The sequence below is a fragment of the Bidens hawaiensis genome, unplaced genomic scaffold, assembly GCF_021521415.1.
Source record: "Bidens hawaiensis isolate Kalapana, Puna unplaced genomic scaffold, B.hawaiensis_p1.1 tig00005003_1, whole genome shotgun sequence".
Lineage (NCBI taxonomy): Eukaryota > Viridiplantae > Streptophyta > Magnoliopsida > Asterales > Asteraceae > Bidens > Bidens hawaiensis.
This window is the reverse complement of record NW_027491315.1, coordinates 1-21,550: the sequence shown is the minus strand read 5'-3', so window position 1 is coordinate 21,550 and position 21,550 is coordinate 1. Positions and strand designations below refer to the sequence as shown.

The 21,550-nt window shown below is 38.2% G+C and overlaps 1 protein-coding gene across 1 annotated transcript; it reads right to left on the bottom strand.

The window, feature by feature from the left end:
* Positions 1-5,446: 5,446 nt before the first annotated feature.
* Positions 5,447-8,216, bottom strand: LOC143628479 (putative pectinesterase/pectinesterase inhibitor 22). Its single transcript, XM_077098067.1, has 2 exons — positions 6,972-8,216; positions 5,447-6,246 (listed from the first exon to the last, which is right to left on the bottom strand). Exons 1-2 carry the CDS (start codon positions 7,921-7,923, stop codon positions 5,576-5,578), a joined length of 1,623 nt encoding a protein of 540 aa, XP_076954182.1. The 5' UTR covers positions 7,924-8,216; the 3' UTR covers positions 5,447-5,575.
* Positions 8,217-21,550: the final 13,334 nt, after the last annotated feature.

The window sequence follows — 21,550 nt, the reverse complement described above, 5'->3', positions numbered from 1 at the left end:
AACTAGAGGCGCTCCAACAGGCTCATGATGCCTTGGCGATGGAAGACGAGAAGAAGCTCCAAGAGATCCTGGACCAGAGGGGGGTGCTTGACCAGACTGAGCGGAAGCTAAAGGGCGTTGAAGAGGCTGCGGCTAAAGAAGTGTTGCTTGCCAACCTCAACCAAAGTGAAGCCGAACGCGCCCGTAACCAAGCTCAAGCCGCCCTCCAAGAAGCTCTGGTTGCCAAGGAATGGCTTCTTCGAGAAGCGTTGTCTCAGGTAAGTTTAACTTCATAATGTCTTTACGCTTCTCTTTGTACATAGAAAAGGTTTTGATACTTGTATTTTTTTCTTTTTTGTAGGTTGTGCATCGGGTCTTCACAGAGACGTCTTATGACGATGCTATGAGCGCAGCCCTCAACGCTTCTCATGAGGATGGGGAAAAGGCCGGCTTCCTGCTTGGTCTAGGGTTCGTTGAGAAAGGCATCCCGCCTTCCAACTTCCCTTTGTACGATGTGGATACTGAAGCTGTTTATGACCAAGCAGTGAACTAGTATGCCGCCTTCCCGCATCCGGTGGTGGAGAAGGTGAACGAAGTTGCTGCTGCTGATGATGGGCTAGCTATCCTTAAAGCTTTCCTTGAACCGCCACGCTCTACTAATGGTGCGGGTCCAAGTGGAAGTGGTCCTGAAGCCTGATCCTGAAGATCCCTTTCCACCATTAGCGTAGATTTTTGTTTTTGTATAGCTTCTTTTTTATGCGGGTATGCACCCAGCAATCTTTGTAATATTTGAATTTTGATGAAATAAAGATTGTGTTAATTCCTTGCCTTGTTTATTTTACGCATGTTTTGATTTAACTTAGCAATTTCTTTAGTACTTAGATAAGTTAACTTTTTAACGTGGCAAATTATAAGTTTGTTTCCCTTCCTCTTTCATGATTGTGCGGGTATGACCGTCACTTACACTTAGTAGGATGGCTTAACTTTACTTATATCTGACATGCGTGGAAGTTTTCCTCATCTTTTCCTTTGAAATTTTCTAAGTGTTTAGAATAAGTTAACCTTTGAACGTGGTAGATAATAGGTTGAAGTTTTGCCTCCTTTTTCGTGATTGTGCGGGTAAGACCGTCACTTGCACTTAGTAGGATGGCTAAACTTTGCCTACATCTGACCTGCGTGGAGGTTTTCCTTAAAACTTGAAATTTTTACCGTTTTGTGTTTATGCAGGTTTTGCCGCCTTCCACACGTAACGACTTACTTCTTCCCATATTTATGCGGTGAATACCGGCACATCAGTGTGGGAAGTTCATAAGTATAAAGGTAAGGCTATCAACACATTGTGAAAGGAGAATCATTTCCATTAGAAGTGGCTCTATGCCTTTTCTTTACAAGTTTGGAATTGATCTACATATAACATTTGCGTAATTGAGCTCCATTCCATGTTCTTGGGATGGGAGTGCCATCGAGCCTTTCGAGCCGGTATGCGCCCTTTCCCAGAACTTCTTTGATAATGTATGGCCCTTCCCAGACCGGGGCCAGTTTTCCTGGGCGTTGTTGGTTCGAAGCCTCGTTGTTACGCAGTATGTAGTCTCCTACATTGAAGTTGCAGAGTTTTACCCGCGTGTTGTAGTACTTTTGCATTTGTCACTTGTAGTTCTCTTCACGCACTGCGGCTAAGTCTCTGCGTTCCTCGGTTAGCATAAGGTCTAACCGTCTTTCCGCATCATTATCTTCTGGCTGAATCAAGACCCTTGGTGAGGGTAAACCAATTTCGACCGGGACCATGGCTTCAGTGCCATAAGTGAGACTGAACGGGGTTTCTCCCGTACTGGCCTTTTTCAGCGTTCTGTTTGCCCAAAGGACGTGCGGAAGCTCGTCCACCCAGCCGGATCTGTGTTCCAAGAGTCTTTTCTTTATGCCTTCGACGATGCTCTTATTTGCTCTTTCTACCTCACCATTACCCTGCGAGTGCGCCACTGAGGTAAAAGTGTGGGTGATTTGAAGTTCTTCCAGCCACTTTTGTAGCTTCTTGTCAGCAAAGTTGGTGCCGTTATCGCTCACCAAATTCTGGGGAATGCCGGTGATCATCGCTACACCCTCAGCTGTTGGCCATCCCATCATGCCGTGGACTGAAGATACCACAGCGTTGAATCTTGCCATCCCGTCTCTTCCGAAGAGAATGTCGTATGTGTGGTGTGGCTTCCTCATCACGACAAAATCCACGTCTTCTGTGCGTGCGTGATTCCCGTCCGTAAGAGTGACGGGGAAAGATAGGATACCCAGGGGGGTGTTTGTGCTGCCGTCGAACCCTTCCATCGAGGCGTAGATCGTTTCCAGGCGTTCCTTGTCTTCGTCATCTAGCTTGTCGAAGAACTGCCTGTACATCACCGTTGAAGAGGCGCCGTTGTCAGCAAGAGTGCGAGAAGTGATGTAGTGCCTCAGTTGGCTTTTGATGACGATAGGGTCTTCTTTGCTGGGTCCTCCTGGCACTCGCGGGAAGCACACCTCAGCTTCCTTCCACGCGCATGGTTCTGTCGCTCGCCTTTTTCTTCCTCTGATCTTACCATGAACCATGTTGATGCTGATGTCAACGGGCTTTCGTCAGTTGCCTCTGTACCGGTTATCATTCCTTCCTCCCTTCTTGATTGATGCCACAAGGTGTGCAAGTCTTCCATCCTTGACGAATGTTTCAACAATATCCTTCAAGGATGTACACTCCTCAGTACTATGACCTTTTGTCCCGTGGAAGTCACAGGATTTGCTTTGATCCGCATTAGGTCGCTGCCGGATCATTGGAGCTTTTGGCCATGGTAGTTTTTCGGTGGCAAATATCTCCGTGACGCTTTTGGTGAGTGGCGTCCACCGGTGTTTTCGGCTTGAAGGGTGTGTGTTATCTCTTCCGCCAACAAGAGGGTGAGAGCTGGATGAGGTGTCAAAGTTTACCCTTGACTGCCAAATACCTAGCTTCCTCTTTTTGTTCTGCCGGGCGATCCGAACATTGTTTTCTCTAGTCCTTTGCGTGTAGAGGTGTGTACTCTGGGGAAGATCCCTTCCCAGTTGCTTCTCCGTCTCGGCAAAGCGCTTGGCCGCCGTCATAATGGCATCCCATGTGGATGGCATGCCGTCCTTACCCGTCAATGTGCGGATAAGCTCTGGGTATTCGGCACCCTGGATGAAAGCGGCGCGAACAAGATCTTCACTTATGTTGCCCAGACTTAGCTTTTTGGAGTTGAAGCGAGTGATGAAGTCTAGTAAAGATTCATCCTCCTATCTAACGCAGTTGAGGATCGTCCACTGTTCTTCAGTATATTTCCTTTGTTGGCTGAAGTGTTGGCTGAACTTGTTCTGAAAGTCCGCCCAATCATAGATGTGGTGGACCGGTAAACGATCGAACCATGCCCTGGCCGCTCCAACCAGAGTCATCTGGAACATATAACACCACGTGGGCTCCGTCCAGTTACTGACGGTTGCCCCCGCAATGAATCTGTTCAAGTGGTCGTCTGGGTCGGATAGACCATCATAAGTGCCGATGTTGGACATTTGTTTGGCACTTCTCGGGGCGATTGCTTCCGCAATGTCCCTTGCAAACTTAGACTTTCCTGCATTTGCAGCAGTTGGTCTAAAGGTTTTGGAGAAGTCACGCGGGTTTCTCCCCGCGTTCGTTGGTTTAAAGGTTTCTCCAAAATTCCTTGTCGGTTGGAAGTCCGTTTCCTTACGCTTCCCTTTTGCCTTATGGCGAGGGTTTGCGTCGGTATCGGATTCTTCCCGCTCATCGTCTGAGTACTCGCACTCACTGTTCATGTTGAGATGTTGGCGAGTACTGCCGAATTCGTCAGCCTGTTGAAGTGAACGCAAGCGTTCATCCAACTCAGCTTGGAACTCTTTCTGACGTGCTTCGGCCCACGCCTTAACTTGATCTAGTGTTTGGCGAGGGACCCTCGTCCGTTTCTCCAACTGGGCATCAGTGAACCCCAGTGAAATATTGTTTACTGCACTTGTCCCGGCTTGGGTAACCGGGGTAGTGTTCGTAAAATTTGTATAACCGCCGGTGTTCCCAGTTGCTGGGGTTGTGGTCACCGGGGTTTCTTGGTCACTTACTGGCCTTGGGACCGGAGTAACGTTAACCATTTCTTCAGAAATTTTGAAAAAACTAAGAATTAGTTCTAGCTTTTATGCACGGATGGCGCCAATGAAGAAACACTAAGTGACCCAGGGCAGATTACGGATAATCTGGGGGTTAAGTAATGTTTCCCACGAGGATGAGATCCAGCAAAGAAAGTTGTTCTTCAGGTGACCTGCAAAACAGACACCGTAAGCTCGTCACTGAGAAGGGGGGGTTCCTCCTTGTGACCACCCTCCGGCGTGAGAATTAGACTAGATTGCTCTGAATATAAGTGTATATTAAGAGATTGCTAGAGAAGATAAGATAATGAGATATCAGATGATGTCCTTACCATTCCAAGGTGTTGGAGTATTTATAGCCGAAGGTAGGTTTCCTAGAAGGTACAGCCGGCTGAATAGTATTCCTGTTCTACCAACAGTGGGCTACACACAAGCCATGCTGGTTGGTGGATAGGCTGCGGCCGACAGTGACAAGGTCGGCTGTATACTGTTCCTTTACTGCCGGCTATGCACTGTTCCACCAACTGTAGGCTGCGCACGTCCCATAGTAAGGGTTGGTGAGTAGGCAGCGGCTAATAGTGACAAACAGTACTAGAGGGTGCTCCTCCTCGTACTGTTGTCGGTGAGCTGTCACCCTGTGATTGGTTCATGGGCTGCCTGGTCAGATCGTCTGTTTTGCCCATACCTTGGTAGGTATAGTACAAAAGATCTTCCAGAAGCATACGGACTGGCTCATTTGGGCGGGAGTATTCCCGCCTTGCTCATTCCTTCAGGTGACTACTGAAGTAGCAAGAGTTAGTGCCTTGTGCGTGTAGCCTTGCTATCAGTGCGGGTAGCCTTCCCTGATGGCTTGTATCCGCAACTGCGGGAACAAGCGGGGTACTTCACCATTGGGAGGCTTTCCCTGCGGGTATAGCTGGCGTACTGCGCGTAAGGTCTTCTCTGAGCATGGTGGGTCCTGCGGAAGCAGTTGGTCGTTGCGCAGACGTCTCTGTTCAAGGTGAGTCTTGCGGGTCCAACTGGGCTCTGCTGGGACCTACCTCTTCACCAGCACACGGTAAACTTAGACGATCGTCTGAGTTTTAGGGTTGACGTCAAACACGCTGAATCAGCTTTGTCGAATTTAATTATCTTAAGACCGTCATATCGACATCATATGACCATCGCATTGTTACTCCCGAAGGCCGTTCTTTCTTGCCTTTTGGTGTGAGATTAGATTTGGCGTTGCGTATTTGCGTTGCGTTCTTTCTTTTTGGTGTGAGATTAGATGATCAACCATTTGTGAGCTAACATAATTCCGTATTTACATGAGCAATCCACATTAATTCATTAATAAAAACATACACAAGAACTTATGTACCTAACTAGTATGATCAAATTGAATTTGAATTCGAGTGCATATAACCACAAACTGATGTAACAAATAATCACATTAAAAGCTTACCATGACATAACACTTTATCTTAAAAAACAGTTACTTAGACAAACCAGCCGAGAATGACACACCGGTAGCCGGTAACCATGCTAAACCATCAATAAACCGTCGAACCGTGAAGGAATCAGCCGTCGACGCATCCATGGCCATATGGTAGCCAGGCCACTGAACTCGCCCCGACAACGACGCACCCGGACCATAATTCCTATACTCCCCATACCACAACGTGCTCAGTGCAAAGTTCCCATACCACTCTAGCCACCCTCTTGGCTGGACCATTGCACTCATGTATGTGTTCATGAACACCGTCCTCGAGTACTCTTTCCATGGCCTCCCCAAATAAGTCGGTTTCGTGGCGTAGACAAAGCTATCTTGGATCGAAAACCCTGTATTCTGATTAGGGTTTTTACGACCTTGAGCTGTTATAGTAACCTTTTGTAGTGGCAATGGGTCTCTAGTGTAAATCTTACAGTTTTGGAGGACGGCTGCACCGTTGCCGAATATGAAATCTATGGTTCCAGAAATGGTGCATTCGCGGTAGAATTGGCGGAGAGAATGCACGTAGAGGGTGTCTTGGTAGCCTTCCATGCTACACCGGTAAAACGCAGACTGATCGGAATCGACTCGCAGCGCAACACCTTGGTGGTTTTGAGGGCCGGCTGTGTTGCGAAATGTGATGTCTCTTGCTATAAACCCTCTACCGGAAACGGCTTTAAACGATAAAGAAATGAAAAAGAGGTGATTTAGTACAAATGCATGTGTAGGTAAAATAATTCAACTTTAAGAAACTTTCAAAGGACAAAACGTAACTAAGTTAATTAATTTTATCTACTCATTGTGTGCGACATATATTATATATATTAATTGAAGTGCTTTTATTCTTATAATCATGGAATTTTAATTGTAAAAAATTTCTCAAATAAATATTCTGTGTAGTTATACATTTTTTTAAACTTCCTTTCATGATTAGTTTTACATTTTTGTGTTTACTTTGTAAGGTCACATATTATGCAATCTATGTCTATTAAAGCACTATTTATTTGTATAAAATATATTTTATTTAAGAGCATCTCAAATAAGGTATTTTTAACGAGTGTTTTTGAGTGTTTGTTCACATCATTTATTTTTGCATATTATGGATGGAGTTTTTAGAAAGCATTTTTAAGTGGAGTTTAAGAACTACCAAAAACCTAACTTTTTGCAGGTAGTGAGCCTCGGGGTGGGGGGGGGTGGTTCGGTCTTGATTAAAAGTAATAATGTAAGTGGTGATGATGTGACAATTTCGTGGGTTTTGAGTGTTTTTAAAGAATGGTATTTTTATGACGTCGCGGGTGATTAGACATGTTTTTTTGTATTTTTCGAAGTCTTTATTGTGGATGCTCTTAAAAAGAACAGAATTACTACATGTTATGAGGAGTAGGTTAGAGCTTCTTACCAACGGTGGCTGTTCTAAACGTAGTCCATCCTTGCATGAAATTCCGATCTCCAGTCACCACTGTGGCTCCAATGCCATCCCCTACAAGCATTATGTTGGTCTTCTTTTTCTTCATATCCACATTCTCCTTATAAACTCCTCTTTTCATATATATAATATATCTCCTGTTACTATAACTTGGTGCATCATTAATTGCTTCAGAAATTGAACGATAATGTCCTGACCCGTCCAACGCTACCACCACGTCTGTTTGCATCCCGTTTGGACTTGCAAGCATCAGTTCTTTATCGCCTTCCGACATCCAATGTGGATAGAAGGTATTAGTTTTACCACCATAGTTTCTAGGTGGTTTGAAAGGTAGGGTTTGTAGTTGAGTATATAAAGCCAGCACATTACTAATAAGTTGTGTTACTTGTGTTAGGCTTCCTCTTATAAAGCTCTCAAGGTGTCTATCTGTGCCTTCAAATCCTTCTAGGCAAGTATCTTGATTGCTCAAGGCAGCACTTAGCCATGCCTTTAGGTTCCCATGGTAATGAGGGTTTTGTGAGCCGGATCGAATCTCCTTCATCTCGGCTACAGACCATGCAAGCTCGGAAACCGAGAAGTCTAGGAGTTCCTTGCAATCCTCAGTTGCCATTTGCTCTCGTGAGCTTGAAGACAACGAGGTGAACCTAGTGAACGTTTGCATGGCTAGTTGTGTCTCCTTGAGTGTCGCCTTTAGGGCGGCTCTCAAGATTGACTCAGGCTTTTGGTTAACTGAACTGTGGTTGTCATTGTCAAGAAACGATTTTACGTTCGAGAGACATGTGTTTCTATCATCTATATTGCTACAAGCTTGAAGAATCAATGGATTTTCCATGGTTTGTTCTTGATGATTTAGTGTTTGAGAAGATACTAGCATGATCAAAGGAGAGAAAATGAGAGAGAAAACAACAAATGTTGGGAGTGTCATGACCACAGAAAAAACGGAAAGTAATGCAAAGTTTGAAAAGAAAAGAGACTCATTTATATTGTGACAAAAAGAAAAATAGTTTAATAGAATGTTTGTAGTTGAAGAAAGAGTTTCCTTGAATTAGAAACATATTCTTTTTTGCCAAGAGAAAGTTGAAGTTATGCTTTTAGGTAGAGTGACTCGCTAATATTCTTGGGTGTGATCCAAGGCAGAACTTATATGCCCAAAATATTTCCAAAATTGCTGCTAATTTATAACTAAAATACAATAAATTAACCTGCTTTTATAGTAATTAGAATCAACTTGAGGAGAAAGAAAACTAATATTTAGGCTCATATTATAATTCGAAAAGTAATAAGGAACCAATCAACTACTCCTTTGATCTAGTATTATTTAAGATCCTAAGTTTCTCATAAATTCTTCATAGAAATTCCTCACGATAGTATATTAGGCTAACACTAAACGTTTTCTTTATATACTACTGGTGTGATGAAACAACTACAACATACCCACAAGTCTACAGTGACATTTTTTGGTTCATTTAACTCAATATAATCACACATGTAGTTCATACAGGCATATATTCTTATCTAACTCTACTTATCAATCACTAGCTGTATGCTTCATCTATACACATATCTACCTCTTTTTTGCCATCAATGTCTTAAATTAGATCGATCTTCGTTAACTGAAATTCACATCTCTTAAGATTCTAATACATTCTGATGGTGTCAAACGAGATTTGTTCACTTTGTTGATTACTCTCCATTTTGATTGGAATTAGTTTCAAATTCCAATTTCTTTCATATCCAAACAAACACGTCATTTCTAAAGATTTAAATTTCAGTTCCTCCAAATTTCTACATGAAATGAACAAGCCCAAACTTTTCGTTAGTCCCATCTCTTTTGGTAGGGCTGTAAACGAACCGAACGAACACGAACACTTGCCGAACAAGATTTTATGCTCGTGTTCGTTTATTAAGGAAATTAATGTGTTCACGAACGGTTCCCGAACCAAATAAAATCGGTTGTCCTAGAGATTGAGACCAGTGTATTCATCAATGTGAATAGTGAAAGCATGTAAAAGAATCGAATGAACATGAATACAGGGCATGTTCGTGTTCGTCTCATTTAACTTTAAAAGAACACAGACACTTAATCGAACAAATATTTATGTTCATGTTCGTTTATTTAAAAGTGGGCATTTGTGTTCGTTTATGCTCGTTTTTTTAATCTAAACAAACATTACTGAACAAAGATAAACGAATATAAAGTCTTTATATGAACAAATGTAAATTAACACAAACAAACATAAACAAACTTAAATGAACACAAATTAACAAATATAAGTCTTTAAATATTTAATTATTTTCTATTAATACATAAAATAACATAATTAAGCAGACATAAATGAACATAAATAAACGAGCATAAACGAGCGTTCATGGACATAAATAAACGAACGGAATATGTGTTCATGTTCATTCGTTTAATTAAAAGAACACAAATTTTTTGTTCATGTTCGTTCGTTTATTAAATAAACGAACATAAACGAACTTCTCACCGAACGGTTCATGAACAATTCACCGAACGTTCGGTTCGTTTATAGGCCAATTTTTTGGGATGGCCAGTGTATGACTTAATCTAGTGATTCAGGCATGAAGTTTTCAGCTGAAAAATGATTGACCTAAAATAATGAACTTGTACCAAAATCTTTCTGAAATTAATAGTTTTTACACATTGACTAAAAACTATTTGTGTAACATGATTTGATAATTCTTACAAATGACCTAAAATTTTAAATAAAAAAACTAAAATCCATAACTCCTTTGGGTTCTGTTTTGTCAGTTTTATATATTCTAACCAAACTAAGTCAAAGTTCGGTGACCTTTTACAAACACATAAAAACCAAACCATTAATATATATTTGGGTTGGTTATTTCGATTTAGGTTTTTCGGTATTCAATTGCATTTCTTTGAATTTCATCGGAGACCTACACTGGTCAAATCCAAATTTAGTTATTAAAGTAACATAAGTTATCCCCATGTCATTTAACTATGCACTCACATATTATTGTGTGATATGGGTTTCGAATCCAAGACCTCATGTTTCAAACCAAATATGTTTACTAGCTCCACTAAAATGGTGATTGTGTTTGATTATTGACTTAACATATATAAATATGATTTCTCTTCAATTATAAAACCAAAATTATATTTAATTGTTAACATTTTCATAATTCACAATATCATATTATCTTCTCATATCTCTTTAACTCGACCATTTAAGATTGTTCATTGTTTATCTCTTATTTTATGTTCATCGTTTATCTCTTTATTTTAAAATATAATATTTTTTTATTTATTTTCTTTTACAAAAAAAACTTAGTCATTGTAAATTTAGTTTTTAAATATGTGACAACATTTTGTTATAAATATCATTTTTATACACACAGTATTTAATACAATAATATCAGTATGAATGTTTTACTGTAAATAAATCAAACATCAAGATTTTGTTTTAAACTAAAAATTATAATACATAATATATCAAAAACTTAATAGAAAAGGTTATAAATAAAAATTATTATATAAAACAATTGAATTTACGTATTACATATAATAATTTTTTATTTTTTTTATATTTGTCATCCATGTGTAACATGGGCTCTAACCTAATTCTATAGTAATTTAGCAACATTATTACTATAGTATAAACTAAAAGTTTGGTGCAGCTTGGCCTTTATTGGGCCAACTAGCAGACCACTACTCACTTTAAGATTTTTTTTATGTTTTATTTCGATAGTATAACAAAAGTAATTGAAGCCGACTTTAATCACCACCGTTTTGTCAGAGACCGACAATATATAGGTTTTACTGAATGGCTGCCAACGCTCAGGTTTTATTAACACGGGTTTTACCAACCTTTTTGTAACGTAACTGAAACCAACCTAATTCTCGTTTGTTAAAAAAATTACATTTGTCTTTAAACGTATTACAAATAAGGACAAGAGTACACATACATGCAAACGTTATTATGTGGATGATCATAATATCTAGTTTTCTACAAAATAGTTTGCGTATCCGTTATCGATTTATAGAGGTCTAAAACAACTTACGAAATTCTATAGTTTTTTTGAAAAATAAGTTCATTCAACACAAACAATGTAAAGAATTCTTATGATAGCTACATATATATACATATATATATATAGGGTTAGGTTCAAATAAAAAGTTTGATTTTCCTAAGAAGTCTAGGAAGGAGGGTATTTTAGTCTAATACTTTAATATCAAAACTCACTTACTTTAATCTCAAAACCCACTTAAATTAATTTCAAAAACTCACTTACATAAAACCCAATTACATCTTCACTCATCTCTTACAACCACCACCACTCCACCGCCCACCGTCACCACAACCGTCACCCACCGTCACCACCCTCGCCGGAAAAGTCCGAAAAAACACTACGAAAAAAACACAATGGAAAAATACACTATGAAAAAAAAAACACAATGATAAAAACACAATAAAAAACACAATTGTATGACCCAATGTAAATAACACAATGAAAAAAATATAACGAAAAAAAAAACAATGAAAAATACCATTTTATAACACAATTTTGTAAAACACAATTCGGTAAACACAATTTGTAAAAAACCCACTAATTATTTTTTAATTTTTATACTACAATATGGTACTCATATAAAAGATAAAAAGATACTCGTTATTATGGTGAATTTGTTTTTCAATAAAAATGTCGTAAAAAAAAGTTATTAACTTTTTAAAATGATGGAGGAATTTGGCATGTGTCTTGCATGTGGAGAGAAAGTCAACAAATGTATTATTCCTTGCCCTTTACCTTGTGTTCACACTTGATTTCCCCTAAACTAATTTCAACCATCCATATTTAAAATCAATTAACAAGATTACTTCTTATCCTTCCTATAAAAACTATATTTTCTATTATAACCTAACCTTATATATATATATATATATGTGTGTGTGTGTGTGTGTGTGATGTTTGAAATGTTTTTCAACCATGTGTAAGTCGGGCTACTATCCTGATTACTTGATATAACTAAAAGAAAATTTCTCAAAATGTTTATTTGACTTTAATGCACCCATAATTTGTCTATTTGACTAATCACCACTCACCTACCAAGAATGTCTATCGAAAGCCAGTTGATTAACCCGAATTCTAATTATTAACTGACTAGATTTTAATTCAACCAAAAATATTATGTGTCAACAAATCTAATCGAACCGACTAGATTTTTCAGAACTCCACATGTCCTACTTCATCGAAAGAAATTGTGGATGTCTCTATAGTAGAGCATTTGAAGTTCAAGCAACATCTATTAAGATTATTTAACAATTAATTTACTAGATGAAGCAAAAAAAAGATAAAAGGAAAAGGACTTTCGAGAAATCCGACTAGTTTGCCAAAATTTTAAATTACATATTGTCGAACTTTTTTATAACAGCAAATGATTGGACCCCGAGATCAATATAACAAATAGGTCACTCTTTCACCTGAATAATAGACGTGTTAGTTCTTGAAAAACCATGAATAATAGGGTGAATTATGGTAATTAACAATTTACGTGTTTTAGACTTAAAAAAGAAAGAGTTGAGTCATTCTATAAAGATCATAAAAATAAGAAGGGTAAGAAGAAATTTTGGCCTAAAAGAAAGCTAAAAAAATATAATAAAAAAATAATAACTCAAAAATATAAATTAAAAATGAATATAGTAAAAAAAACTAAAAAATTTTCCCCGTCGTCCTCTTTAAAAAAATCACTGTATTTTTCTTTAAATTGTATTTTTTGATTATTTTTCTTATTATGTGTTTTTTCCTTGATATTGTATTATATTACTCAAAATTGTGTTATATTGTTCGGCATTATGATATATTTTGCGATCTATTATGTCTTTCTTAATTATCATTGTGTTTTCTTTGTTTGTTTTCATCGTTGTTTCTTTTTCCCTCGACATTCTCGTTATTTTTTTCCTGAGCGAGGACGACGGAGAAAACACTTTAGTTATTCTTTTTATTTATATTTTAAGTTATGATTTTTTTATTATTTTTCTAAAACTTTCTTTAAGATTCTTTTTTTAATACACAAAATATTCTCACAAGTTTCTTTTTTGTGACCACTCCTGTTTTAACCTTTACCAAAAAAGAAAGTACCGAAAATTGACAATACTAATTTGGGTAACATATAAAGTGAATTAGAACCCTTAATGATAATGACTATATTAGTCCCTTCTCCCATATCCTTGTTGATTTCTCATCAAGCATGTATGACGTTTCAACTTTCCAGCTTCTGTTGGCTACGCCAACACCTCAATGTTGGACGTGATGGTTCTCGATGATTATATACTATTTGTTCCATTTCAGGAACCTCCACTATTGACCATAACACCTTCTTCCTGTTAGTGGAATCTCTTTCTTTTTTACTTTTTATTTTTTTAACTGTGTTTAAAATCACCTTCAATACCTAAATAAGTTTCCTTGTTTAAAATCACCTTCAATACCCGAATAAGTTTTCCTCTGACTATATGACAATCAAATGTTTATACTGATTTTAACGCTTCATGCCCAACTCACCCAAAACCACCATCAACATGCCTAACTCACCTAGAACCACCACTATGAAAAAACCCTTGAATCCGGTTTTTAACCTTAGTTCTTAAGATTCCAAGCCTTAACCATAATTTTCATACCATTGGATCAGAAGTTCAATGGCCACATATTTGAAATCTCTTCATACTTCTTCCTTTAGCTATGTGTAGTGCAGGGGTACAAATTGAGGGAGATATTTGACACGTGACCAAGGAGGCGATATGTAGCCCGCTACACATGGCCTTATCAGTATAACCATAGTGTTAAGCACATGATCCTCTTATGATTCACCCAATCGTTTGCGTAGAGCTCTCATCAGAGCCGTCTCAATGTTCTTGGAGTCCTAAAACGAACTAAAATGTTGAGGCCTTTTCAAAAAATTATTTGGTATATACTCTCCCCTTTTTCACGGTTTTGGGACCAGCAATAATAAATAACAAGTTTATAATTGGCGGAGTTGAAAACCCTCCTCCTTTAAGTGATTTCTTTTCAGCTTCTATTTTTTTTTTTTTTTTTTTGTCTTTAAACTTTTAGAATGACTTGAACATTCGAATTCTATATGACATTATAAAAAAATCTAACTATAGATAATCTATATTCTAAGTACCAACAAATTGTATGCAATTCACATAAAGCCCAATTAGCAAAAGTATATATATATATATAAATATATTATATATATATATATGAACAAAAATCACAATTCGCAAATTATAAATGGATTCAAATTAGAAATTAGAAGCGTACCTTCAAGGCTTAAAAATAGGTTCAATAGGAAGTGCAATCAAGCCTTAGAACCAAATTAATCAAATTAGAATTGGGCTTTTGGATTTAGATGCCGCCTTCGAATTAGGCTTCCACCTTATTTTCAAGATCAAATTCAAGCCTTAAAATTATTAAATTTCAGATTCTATGTTCTCCAACTATATCTTACAACTGATTTGGAGTGAGGGGGGATATGGAGTTACCTTCATCTTTAATACTCAACACAATGGGCACAATGATTAAACTAGAATATTGGAGACTTGGAACTTGTACGCCTCTCACCTCTGCTTTCGGCTGCCCACTTTAGCTATTGTGTTTATTTTTATTTTATTTTTTCTGTCGTATGCATAATCAAAGGATATATTGGGCCTTACTCTTTGTTTATATGGTCAATCAACAGGTTATTAATAAAAACCCCTACAATATTTGAAGGCCTAATAAAGTTGGAGGCCCAAAGCGGTGCGTGACTTAGCTAGCCCACAGGCCGAGACTGGCTCTCATTGGGTTGTTGTTTCCCCATAGATGTTCATGACAGAAATAAACTTTTCCATGCAACAATACAACATATTTTTGGAGGGGAAAAATTCTTAAATGATCTATTTTAGGAGAGATAGTCCAACAATGTCTCCTACTTTTGTTTAATTTTAAAATAGCCCCTTCAAATCCAATAGCATCGATGAGATTTTACTAAGGCAACAATTAGTTTTAAAAACCAATAAAAACTCACAAGTAGGCATTCAAAACTCATCTTGACGATGACATATGACCTCAAACTCATCTTCACTATAAGTTTTGAGCTCAAACTTATCTTCTACGATGAGTTTGGACACCACGTGTGATCCTGTCATTGATTCATATTCGCCACGCTTAGATTTGGAAGGGCTATTTCTAAAATTAAGCAGAAGTAGAGACATTTTTGGACCCTCTCTCTTAAAATAGGTCATTTTAAGAATGTCCTTTTTTGGAGTTTAAATAGTAGGCATATCCTTGATCCTAATGCAAAAGAATATTATATTGCAATATTCCGACTAAAATCTTTTTTCCGCCGCTACATATATAAACATAATACAATTTACACCATTCTCAACAGCATCTCTACAATTCATCTCTATAATTACACTAAAAACACTACATTTTCTCTCTCATGTTCAATTAAAAAATAATTTTTTTATACTTTTGTCATTATTTTTTTCTCCCTTCTCCACTCGCAATCACTTTCAAAAAACATTAACAAAAGTTCACTCACAACCACTTATAACTACTCTGTATAATATAGAGATTCCACTCATAATAATATGAAGGCCTTTTAAGAATGCTCTTATATAAAGGGATTACTCCATAGAATAGTAACCAGTTTTTAGCTTTGTTCCAATCAGGTCACTAGTGTAAAGTTTTGTTCTATTTAGGTCACCTAACATTTATTTAGTGTTTCAATCCTAGATATTTGACATGGATAGCAGGTTATCTATGTTTATTATGCACTCATATTAAGTAAGAGGTAAACATGTGCTCTCCTCGTAAGTTACTACGCGTTTAGGTTTACACTCATTTTAAGTTAATAGGTGTTTTGTTATGCACTCCTCTTAAGTTAGGAGGTGTTTACTATGCAATCCTCTTAAGTTAACAGATACTACTTTACACTCTTCTTAAGTTAAGAGGTGCTTACTCTGCACTCCTCCTAAGTTAACAAGTGTTTACTTTGCACTTCTCTTAAGTTAAGAGGTGTTTACTATGCACTCCTCTTAAGTTAGCAAGTATTACTTTACACTCCTCTTAAGTAAAGAGGTGTTTACTTTGCACTTCTCTTAAGTTAAGAAGTGTTTACTTTGCACTCCTCTTAAATTAACATATGTTTTGTATGCAATGTCAAAATATTTGAAAAAAAAAAACTTAAATAACCTGCTATCCAGGTCAAATATCTAGGATTGAATCACTAAATAAAGGTTAAGTGATCTAAATAGAACAAAACTTTACACTAGTGACCTAATTGGAACAAATCTAAAATTTGTTACTATTCTGTGAAGTACTCCCCTTATATAAATAACTATGCTCATTACTACACAAATAAATAAATAGACATTTAAGCCTATTTTTAGCGACGAATTGACATGCTTTAGTTGAAATTTAATTTGATTTTATCCTTTTATTATGTCACCCAATCGACCCGAGTCCACCCAGTATGGACCGAAAAAATTATTATATAGAGATAGTCATCACGATCCTTAAAGTTTTCGCCCTCTATGAAAAAGTTTTCTTGGTCAGCCACGGCTTGGGTGTACCTGATTATGGCCCCATTTAACCATATCTGGGACGCATTTTGACGAAAACCCTATGGTACATTGGTACCTCTACCACCATTTATACTCTCAAGGCTCCGGAAATTCTACAGCCACCCCTCTAATTGCTAAAACACACCGACTCATACGCCGCGTATAGGCGTATGAGTCGGTGTTTCTAGAAACACCACCAATTTTGTCTTATTATGTTTTTTTTATTTTATTTTTCTTTGTTATTTTGTTATTATTATTATTGTTATTTATCATTATTATTATTATCATTAAATATTAATTATTTATTTAATATTTAATATTATTCGGTCAAAACAATTAACACATATATATTACAAAAAATCAGTGTTATATTGATAAAGTGTACAAGTAAAAGTAAATACGACAACTAGAACATAAAAATCTAACGACAGAAAGTCCGTGTTGATGCCTAAGTCGTCGTCGTGGCCCTCGAACGTCCGCGTCGCCAACGTCGGCGTTGTCCTCTCCCCCGTGCCTAGCCCCTGAACCATCCGCGCATCCACGTCGTCGCCCCGTCCGCGTCTCACGCCAGACATGCTCGCCTCGTAGTCAAAACTGGGAGGGGGGTGGCGGTGGCACGGTGAACTGCCCGACTACTAACAAGACAGCTGATCTGGCGCGACATCTGCCTCATCCCCCACTCAAGGGCCTGCAACCTGCGTCGGTGGCGAGACCCAGACACACCGCCGCGATATGTGTATGGAACGTGCTGCGGGCGGCGCCTAACAACAAAACAATAAGAATACGTTTAATAAGAAGACAAATTAAAAGAAACAATAAAATAATAATATATTAAAATGTACCTGACGTGCGCCCGGATCCTCACGTCCGTCACCACCGTCGACCGAATCCCCGCCGGCCCCCTCCCTCGCGTCGACAGGCTCATGGACAATCTGCACCTCCGGTGCCGCGACCGGGGGAGGCTCGACTAAAGGCATCAGGACGTAAGGCCCACGTGCCCCCGACCCGACCACTAGTCGGTCGTACAGGCTGTTGGGCCCGGGAACGAACGCACAATGTGCATAGCAACCGCAACAGCTGCGGTCCAGCGCGCTCGGAGGGGTTGGTTCGATAAGCAGGCCGTCCACCAAGGCTCCATAGCCTAGAGATATCACAAGCTAGGTGACGTACCCGCCACCCATCAAGGACCCTCGTGCCTGCCTAAACTGGTAGGTGACAAAATAGTTTGCAAACCCCCTAGCGAGGTTGCAGTGCCTGTGAGTCAGCAGACACCTAAAAAAAACAGGTCGCATCAGCTGCAATGCTCCGCGCCCTGATTGCGACCCGCGATGGACATCGCAATCAGCCTGTGCAGGTACCTGTGTAATATAATATAATATATATAATATAATATAATATAATATAATATAATATAATATAATATAATATAATATAATATAATATAATATAATATATATAATATAATATACGTTATATTAAACAATACAATACATTTTAAGAACGTACCTGTGCAGCGGGTCCCTAATAGCTGAGACCTTGGCCTTGGTGTCCAAGACCCTCTCTCTGAACTGCTGATCACTGATGGCCCTCCACCATACCCACAGGTCGTCGTCCAGTATATGGTGGATGCTCTCAATGTATATCGGGCTGCGCACCTCCTACGCGGTGTATAAGCCCAGAGCAACCGCGAAATCCTCAAAGGAGATATGGACGTCCTGCCCGAACATGCGGAAGGAAACCTCCGACTGTGTCGTATTGGCGCCTGGCACCCTCATCGGAATCTCTGGCGTACCAGAAGCACGGGGCCTGCAATAATATAATATAATATATATAATATATATAATATAATATAATATAATATAATATAATATAATATAATATAATATAATATAATATAATATAATATAATATAATATAATATAATATAATATAATATAATATAGAAAGAGACATAATATCGTGGAGTAAACCTCCAGTGTCAGCTCCCAGTGCGCTGATGGAGGCATACTGAAGCACCAGCTCCAGGGCGTATCCTTTCCAATGTACTCAGCCCGCCCGCCGGTGAGCGTCACAGGACTCCAAAAACGACCAGGATATTACCGTGTTGTTAAACGGGAACATCTGGCGTAGGGCGACTGCATCGTGTGTGGTGGGGTCAGAACCCTCAGCGAACTGCAAATGAGGGTAGGTGACCAACATGTCGTTACCCGGTGGGGATCCCTGGCCTCGGCCACGGCCCCGCCCCTGGCCCCGGCCCGGCCCCATCTCCAACTGCTCCTCCTGCTCGAGCTCCGCCTCAATATCGTCGTCCACAAACTATAATAATAACAAATAATAATAATAATAATAATAATAATAATAATAATAATAATAATAATAAATAACAATAATAATAATATTACTAATAATAACAATAATAAAAAAATGATAATATTAATAAATAATAATAATAAATAATAACAATATTAATAATAAATAATTTATTTAAAAAAATATATATCAGAGGCGGCGTATAGGCCTATACGTCGCCGCTGACCTTCACTGTAAACCGACGGCCGGACTCCGGCCATATTACGGCGGATTCCAACCGACTATTTTAACCATCCCAACAATAACATCATCATCATCATCATCATCTTAACATAATCATCATCATCAACATAATATTAAAAAATTACCTCCATGTCGTGTCGGTGGCGGATCAAATCTCCTAGGCTCCTGTCGTGTGGTGTCGGTGTCAGTCGAATATAGACTCTTGTTTGGATGCTCGGATGCTCGGGAGAGGGAGTTCGAAATTTGAAATTGTAACGCCCGTTAAATTTCATTACTAAGAAAGTAAGCCTTGTAGAGTTTGTGCATTAACCGAGACCCGATTTGTCATCTTAAAGGACCTTCTAGTCATCCACGAAAGTCATTTTAATTAACCTTTTGGCTCAAGACATCTCGTTTTACAAGCTCGTGGACCAGAGTGTAAATTTATTATATTGAAAACCCTAACTCTCTATCTCTCTTCTCTCTTGGCCGATCGGATTTTTGCAGCCCTCCCCTTCATGATTTTCATCATCTCCAGCCTTTCCCAAGTGATCTCCATCTAATTCAAGGTCGGTCCTATCCCAATATAACTCTTTTTCACCATTAAACCCGTTGTTGAACACGTTAGGGTTAAGTTTTTGATTATAACAGTTTCTGACAGATCGTACTCGTTTATTGTTCGGTCTGTAACTCGATGAAAATTTATTGTTTTTGATCGATTCTTGTTTCTATGATATTCTACTTTGAGTCTAGTATCCATAAAGGTATTATATGTAATTTTTAAACGAGATTTGAATTATTTTTATGATTTTATAAGATCGAGTATCAAAGCTGATTCGGGATGACGGATTCTGGTCTGTCTTTCCGACATCATAACTCTTTTTCGACAAGTTAAAATTGGTTGGTTCTACTTCTGGAACTTAATATTTTTAGTTAGGATTCAAACCCTAATTGGAATCGTTTAATTTGGTTTGGTAATAATTTTTATAAATTAAAACCATTTTGTTGCACACTGAAATAGCTGCATGTACCTTTATATTTTTATGATTTTGTGTGCATTGTAAAAATGTAACAAAAATATTTTTAGAAGTCTAAGACATTACTAAACTCTAGTAAAAATTCATAATTTATTTCTGTGTTTTTTCTATGTAATAAAATGTATCTTCGCATGCTAAAATCTGCATGTTATACTCGTTATTGATCGATACGTTTGTTTTAGGCTTAACTGTGGCTGTCCAATTGTGTTCTTGTCGGGATGTTTGAAGTGAGGTTTGCTCCATCATCTTCCTAGGTATGTCATATGTGTTATACTTTAGTATCGTGGGCTATGAAGCTCATTTGATTGATCAATTGTCAGTAGATTATAAAACTAGGATTTCGTTTGTCTAGTTTGTTAAATTGTTGCGTTTAGCCGAGGTTTGAAGGAATTAACAACCAATTCAGTTTGTGTAGCTTCAGTTTGATATATGAGCTATGGAAAAATTATTTTTTTAAGTATTGGGGCTGAATTGGTTATCGGTTACTCAAACGGGTCGGTACAATACGCAAATTCGCACTTATTGGTAGTTTGTGTGTTGTGCTTCCGAATACCGACCCATCCAACTCGTGTAGTGTCGTGTGGACTTTTTGGCTGTGATTTTATTTAAGTTGGTCCACACGGGCTGAGTTGGTTGCTCAATGCGTAAACACTCGCAAACGCGCATATTCGTCTCATCTAGCAACTTCGGGAGTAAACTGGGAATCCTTGGTCCCCCGGGATATCTAAGGGTGGGTTTGGTAAATACAAGGCCCCGAGGCTGTTGTAATTGAATTTGTTGAGGTCGAGGCTTTAGGTAAATCAAACCATGTTAGAATGCCTCATAGGATAAACGAGTCGATTCGGTACGTTAGTAATTATTTGTTTGTAATCCGACAGGTGTTTGAGTTGTGGGAATACTTAGGAGTTCTCTAGCTCGTTGGATTGTGTGCCTCGTGTCAGGTGAGTTCATGATGCCCCTTTTTAATTCTTTTACGTTTTTGGCTGGCATACACACTCAATTACTATTTTACCCGATTTCACTCGTTAAAACACTTTGAAGGACATTGTATAGCCTTATTATTTATGCATTTATGAAACCAGGTGTGGATTGCATTCTATTCCTTAGCATATTTTAGACTCGTTTTGGTCATAAATTCCTTAAGGTTATATATATATATATATATATTGTTTGTTTATGGTCTAGACTCGAGGATGTTATTAGGATTGGTGTTAATTGAATACGAGTAGACCTATTTACTCTAGTTCATATTTTAGACTGACTATTATATATTACCTTATAGCCTCACGATTGTTGATACATTTAGTTCCGTGTGACTAAGAATTATGTGAGTAGGCTTATGGATGTGTGTGTGCATGGTAATTACGGCCGGGGTCAAATATATAACTCGGGT